General features: G+C 42.6%; 1 protein-coding gene across 1 annotated transcript; it reads right to left on the bottom strand.

The window, feature by feature from the left end:
* Nucleotides 1–3,812: 3,812 nt before the first annotated feature.
* GSPT2 (G1 to S phase transition 2) lies at nucleotides 3,813–6,311 on the bottom strand. Its single transcript, XM_007096620.3, has 2 exons — nucleotides 6,224–6,311; nucleotides 3,813–6,117 (listed from the first exon to the last, which is right to left on the bottom strand). The coding sequence occupies exon 2, from the start codon at nucleotides 6,104–6,106 to the stop codon at nucleotides 4,223–4,225; it is 1,884 nt and encodes a 627-aa protein (XP_007096682.2). The 5' UTR covers nucleotides 6,107–6,117; nucleotides 6,224–6,311; the 3' UTR covers nucleotides 3,813–4,222.
* Nucleotides 6,312–7,054: the final 743 nt, after the last annotated feature.

Raw genomic sequence — 7,054 nt, forward strand, 5'->3', positions numbered from 1 at the left:
TAAGTGAAGGAAAAGAGAATCCCCTAGAATTTAGACAAACTACATCTGGAACAATCTGACATTATTGAGTGCAGGATGTAACTATGAGGAAAGCCAATATTGAATATTTTACAGGCTATGGTGTCAAATCATAAACTGTGCCCTCTTGGATATAAACATTTTTTTTTCTTTTTTTCCCTTGTGCATGGCATGTTACATGGCAAGTTCTTTCTTCTTTTCCCTTTCCCCTGCTGATTTAAGTGATCTGTTGAACATTAAAAACACAGTGTGTTTTGAAAAAGCCTCTCCTAAATCTTTTTTGAGGGTGACCTTTTATTTTTTTTAATACAATATATTGTCAAATAGGCTTACATACAACACCCAGTGCTCATCCCAACAAGTGCCCTCCTCAATGCCCATCACCTATTTTCCCCCTCCCCCACCCCCCATCCACCCTCAGTTTGTTCTCTGTATTTAAGAGTCTCTTGTGGTTTGCCTCCCTCCCTTTCTGTTTGTAACTATTTTTTCCCCTTCCCTCCTCCCATGGACTTCTGTTAAGTTTCTCAAGTTCCACATATGAGTGAAAACATATGATATTTGTCCTTCTCTGACTGACTTATTTCACTCAGCATAATACCTTCCAGTTCCATCTGCGTTGCTGCAAATGGCATGATTTCATTCTTTCCCATTGCCAAGTAGTATTCCATTGTATATATAAACCACATCTTCTTTATCCATTCATCAGTTGATGGACATTTGAAGCCTCTCCTATATCCTAAGGCAAGTCCACTTTCTCCACTCTGTGGAAATAGTGATGTTCTGATGAGAAACTTTGGATCAAATTTTCCTCCCCCATCCTCCACCAGACAACCATGAATAAATATTGTAACTGAAAACTAGAACAAATGGAAATATGCTACCAGTCTCAACAGAAAATACAGACAGAACCCTATTGAACATAAAATCTGGATCAATGTGAACATGTTCAAAGGCTCAAAGGCTCAGGTTTTAGCAGAACTTCTGTGGTTGTTGGAGTTTCCTTTTTAATGGTTATTTTAACTAAAATGGACTATTTCTACTGCAAAATGTTTATAAGTAAACTTTATAAAGAGAGGTTCTTGCATTGTAGTAAACCAGAATCAGGATATTGTGAAACGAATGTCTAGTTTGAAAAAGGATATGTCTTTTGAATACAGGAACAGTAACTGTAGTAGGTTTTAAAAGCACTGGCAGTTTGTTCTGGGTACCAGAGAAAGATGGTCAAAGTGAGTCAAGTGGAGGTCTGCTAGCTTCGACCCAGTCCAAACTTTCCCTTTTCTTTCCTTTCGGGGTCTTTGCTGAAATACAGAATAAGTTGGCCCCTTTCTCTGAATTTCAGATTTGCCCCATAATGACCAAAGAACCAAAGGAAGAGGCTTGGGAGAAAAGTTGCCAAGAGCCAATGGGTAGACATTTATTGAGAAAGTCTTAAGCAGGAAGTTCATAATGTATTTACAGCATTCAGCCTGACATGGGGAGATTCTACATTATTCTAGTTGCCAGATAAAACTCTGAAGACTGTTAGGTTAAACTGGCATGAAATGGAGGCAATATGGGACTTCTGAAAGGACAATGCTCTGTGTGCCCTAGGGAAAACTAGTACTGTGTTTGTGAACATCCCAAGTTTGCAGTATTGGAGACCACCATCAGACATTAAGACTTATAAAGGAAGGTATTCAGGAAGTTAAAAAGAAATGTTACCATGAGTTTACATCCAGTTTCCTAAAGAGCCAGAGTCTGGTGCCTCCAATCACTCCATCTGTTTCTCACTGAAATGAAAAGAATTAGTTTCTAAAATCTACTTCAAAAGATGTATGTCCTGCTCTCTAAAGACGCACACACACACACACACACACACACACACACACACACTCACACACACACACAGTCCAGAGCTCCTGGTGGAGAAATTGCTATATAACTGGCTATTGAGAAATACATTTAGGGGGTGCCTGGGTGGCTCAGTTGGTGAAGCATCTGACTTCGGCTCAGGTAATGATCTCACAGTTTGTGGGTTCAAGCCCCATGTGGGGCTCCATGCTGACAGCTCAGAGCCTGAAGCCTGTTTTGGATTCTGTGTGTCCCTCTCTCTCTGCCTCTACCCTTCTCACACTCTGTTTCTCTCTTTTACTTTTTTAATTAAAAAAAGAGAGACATTTAAGAGCCAGTTTTTGATGGGAAATTATCCATCACAAGCTGCTGGCCTTTAAGAATTCTGTCCTGCCTTGTGGCTTTGGCCTATTAGTGAAAGAGATCCACAATAATCCTATTGGTAAGTTACTAAAATTGTGGAAAAAAATGAGACTAATTCAGCATCAGAAATATTTTTTTTAATTTAAATGTTTATTTTTGGGAGAGAGAGACAGAGGGTGAGTGGGGGAGGGGCAGAGAGAGAAGAAGACACAGAATCCAAAGCAAGTTCCAGGCCCTGAGCTGTCAGCACAGAGCCCAATGCAGGGCTTGAACCTACAAACTGTGAGATCTTGACCTGAGCCGAAGTCGGACACTCAACCGGCTGAGCCTCCCAGGCGCCCTTTTTAAGTGGCTGCAGGGCAAAACTTCTGGCAAACACTGAATTGGCCTGTATTTTGTACAAAATACAAAGCACAGAAGCAAGAGAAGGAACTCTAAAATAAAGATGAAACTCTTGCCACTGACATTGTATTATTAAAGGCCTGGGCCCAAGATGACATCAGGTGTATCCCTGTTAGCTGACACAGGACAAAATAAAAATCCTGGTTTCCCATGTGGGTGCCCTGAAGATCTATGATGAATGATTCAAAGAACCATGCTGTTGATGCTATGATAAGACCAGTGGCTATCTTTGACAGGTTAGAAACCCTGGAGGTAAATGGGTACACAAATAAATGGACCATGAAGAAGGGGACACGGTCTCTGCTTAAGCAGAGTACAGGATGTTCTGGCAGCCAGTCTCCACTCCTGTCCAACCAGCCCACAAGTGTGAGAAACTGGCACTGCCCACCATTGGGCAGGTGTTTACACTGGGTCACTACCCACTTACCAGGACTGAAGGTTCTTTCAGCTGTTGATAGCTACGCAGGTTATAAACTCAATATCCTGGCAATAAAAGTAGCCAGCTCAGGATCGAGAGTTGGGTGTTCTCTGGCCCAAAAATGTGTTTTGATCTGATTGTAAAAATGACCGTGTAGCTTTCCTACTAACCCCCAGCACTGAAGGATACAAGGGTGGAATAGTCTCATTTCCCAGCTCAGGACCCACACTAACCCTTAATTTTTACTAAATGACTTACAGCCCTATTGCAAGCATTTATCTTGTCGATAGTCATGCCCCTTACTGTGTTGTGTCCCCCATTACAAGTCTGGTGGTGAACAAAGCAAAGGGGTATATTAAGATGATGGGGTATGGATAACAATCTAGTCAACATATGATCTGAATCCCCAGGTATATTTGTAATTTGGCAATGCTCAACATTATGGGACCTGAAAGATGGTCTGAGCCTTTCTTTTTCAAATTACAAGTGGGGAAACAGAAGAGCTCCATTATTGATTCAAATTGGAGAAAACAAAGTTCACTGGGAAGAGCCCTCAAAGAGATATTTTTTCAAAGTGAAAATGTTTCCTTTAATATGAACCTGTGCATTGTTTGCAAATGCCTCGTTTAAAACAGTGAGTGGAGGACAGTTTTTGAAACCCCAAGTAATAAAATGTATTTAATTATCTGAGAAAGTAAAAAAAAAGCTAATTGAAAACTATTACGTACAAACTTTAAAAAATATTCAAAAACATTTTGGATACCAGTAAGAGTTTCAAATGGAATATTTTATTGACATGTTAGTTGTCTTTTTAACATGTACACACACACTGACACACTCTGATTGATCTGTGTGGAACAAAGGTTGACTAAATATCCTAAGGGAAAATGAAAAATTAAAAAATATATTAATTTTTCATTGTTATAGACAATTACACCCACATCACCTACAAAGCTATTACTGGTTCTGTCCAAGGAAGCAAAATGGCATAGGAGGAGGAAAGTTGTGGGTAATTCAATAGTGACATAACTGAAATCTCAACATGAGAAAGCTGACAAAACATGAATTTTTGCTGTGAAATTTCTTTGCAAAATATGAAGAAAAGTCTGTCAGTGGGCAGTAAATAAGAGAAGATGGTGAACTTCTTTAGTCAATTCTCACAGTATTGTGCAGGGGCATCAAGAAAACTGCTCAGTCCTTCTCTGGGACCAGTTTCAGAACTTTTCCAATCGCAATGGTCTTACCCTCATCTCTTAAAGTAAAACGACCCATCTGAGGAAAATCCTTGAATGTTTCGAGGCAGATAGTTCCTGCTGTCCTTAAACGGGCAATGCACACTTGATCTTGTTTCACAAAGCGGGGTCGTGTCTTACTTTTCTCTCCTGATTTTTTGTCTACCAAGGAGATTAAGGCTGTTATCTCAACTTCCTCAATACAAGTATGAATGTGCAGCACCGCATTATAGCCTGGGCAGATGATAGACTTGTGCTCAATAATCACTATCTGAACATCAAATGTGCGTCCAGAGTGGCACAGATTATTAGGGTCACAAAGTATGAATCCAGGAAGAATCTCTTCTTCTTCAATTCCCTTCAGTCTGATTTTAAGGTTTTCACCTGGGGCTACATAATCAGTTTCAGCATCATCAGAAAGAATTCCAAGAACTTCCACATTGTGCTTGTTCGGCATCATCACAAGCTGCTGGCCTTTAAAAATGGATCCTGATTCCAGCTTTCCCAGGACCACAGTACCCATATCCTTGTACTTATCCACAATTGGCAGTCTAATTGGTCCATCAATTGATCTGCTGAAGTTTGGCATATTATCCAAATATGGAATAAATGGTAATCCAGTGTACCAAGGGCAAAAATCTGATTGCTCTTTAATATTTGCCCCAGTCAGCCCTGAGCAGGGCATAAAGTGAATGTCCTTTTTGGGACTAAAGCCGACTTTTTTCAAAAAGGGCACCAGTTTTTCTTTACATTCTTCATATCTCTCACTGCTCCAATTTACCGTGGGATCATCCATCTTATTGATAAGCACTACTAAATGTTTTACCCCTGCTGTTTTTGCCAACATCGCATGTTCTCTTGTCTGTCCACCTTTCTCAAATCCAGTTTCAAATTCTCCTTTCCTGGCAGAGATTACCAGTACAGCCAAATCAGCTTGAGAAGCACCACCAATCATATTTGGGACAAAACTCTTGTGGCCAGGAGCATCTAAAATGGTGAAATGTTTCTTTTCTGTTTCAAAATAGGCACGACCCACTTCTACTGTTTTACCCTTGTCTCGTTCTTCCTGATTTGTATCTAAGGCCCAGGACAAATACCAAGTTTCTCTGTTTTTTTCTTTAGCTTCTCTCTCATATTTCTCAAGTGTCCTTTTGTCAACCATTCCTGTCAAAAACATAATTTGTCCTCCAATGGTTGACTTTCCAGCATCTACATGCCCAATGAATACCACATTTACGTGTTCTTTTTTAGGAGCACCTGAGGGCATAACCACAGATTTAGATTTTCTCACTTCCTCTTTCTCCATCATTTCTTGGCCACTGTCTTCTGGGGGCCCTGAATCTCCCAAGGAACTACCCCCTGGCTCAGCTTCACTTACTTCTTTATTGTGCTCCCATGATTCTTCTAGGACCATTTCCACCTCTCCATTTTCTACAACAGGTTCTGAAAGTTCCATAGTAATGGCTGAATTGGAACCTTCACGCCACACTAACTGTTCCTCTTTGGAATGTTCCACAGGTGCCTCCCGTCCCAGCCTTTTACCTTGAGGGTCGCCCGCGCCGGTGCAGGTTTCATCGATGCTGGTGATGTCGGCCAGGGGGGTCTGCGGCTGGGCCGGGCCCCGCAGAAAGGACGGCACGAACTCCGCGGCGTGTACATTAGGCACGAAGGGTTTGGCGTTGACGTTGAGCTGACGGCTGAATGCCGAGCTGAGATGCTCCCGTTGGGCCTCAGCCACCGCGGAGGAGGCTCCGTCTCCGCTTGGGGCCAAACCCGGGGTTTCCATGTCCACCTGGTCCCAGCAGTCGGGCGCGGAATCGCTGCTGCTGCTGCCCAGATCCATGGTCTGAGGACCTGATGGGTGGCGGGGAGGGAGCGGGATTAACACGCCAGAAAGAGCGGGCTACGCCGCCAGGGGTAAGGCTGCAAGAGCGAAGGGGCAAGGGGGAGCGACACGAACCTTAGCGGCAGCAGCTAAGTCCCAACACCGCATTCGCAACTGCGGCAGCAGCAGCAGATATGGCGGCTCAACCCTCTCCTCTTGTGTGTGAGCGGATCTCCTCCCCCAAACCCCAACCACTTCCGACTCCTCCACAGCCGACCCAACGCGGGGCGTGGATTGACCCCTCGCTGCCATCCGTACGCTGGGCCTGCTTAGTTCTCAGCCATGGACCAAGTCCGAAAGTAGGATTTGTAAAAAGAAATTTTCCATTCATTTTTGTTCACAGGATCTGGAAGAGCAATTTGACAGTGTAATAATTAAACCTAGACTGGCACGGCTGATTTACAATTCTACTCAAAGATTCAAGTAAAAATGAGAATTGCTATTGGACAAATGGAGGCAGGAGATGGGTTAACTACCCAGAAACCCAGCAACCAAAGGAAGAAATTACTGACTAGAAAGGCACTCATGAAATACATGAAGATGTAGTTGAACCCAGGAAATGCAACTTGAAATCACTCATTTAATTTGAAACCCAGAGGCTTTTTGATTTTCCCTCATCCAGAGGACCCCATAAGCCTGTAACTTTTGTTGATGACTTCTGTGGTGTAAGGATGGGGTTATAACTTGTTTTCATGTTAAGTACTCTGACTGTGTCCATGAAAGGAATTGCCAAGGAGAACATTGTCCCACTGAACCTGCCCAACTTACAGTAGTTGTGCTGGTGCCTGAACAATGGCTAGCCCAAAATTCTGTGATGGATCACATAGACAGGCACTGGCCCCAGATCACTTGTATTCTTCTAACCAATTTATATTCTGAGTATTCCTGCCTCACTCACCAGCACCT

This window comes from Panthera tigris, chromosome X, assembly GCF_018350195.1.
Source record: "Panthera tigris isolate Pti1 chromosome X, P.tigris_Pti1_mat1.1, whole genome shotgun sequence".
Classification (NCBI taxonomy): Eukaryota; Metazoa; Chordata; class Mammalia; order Carnivora; family Felidae; genus Panthera; species Panthera tigris.

Bases quoted from the DNA above. Each gene is read 5' to 3' on its own strand.
- GSPT2 (XM_007096620.3), bottom strand. From the start codon at position 6,106: ATGGATCTGGGCAGCAGCAGCAGCGATTCCGCGCCCGACTGCTGGGAC.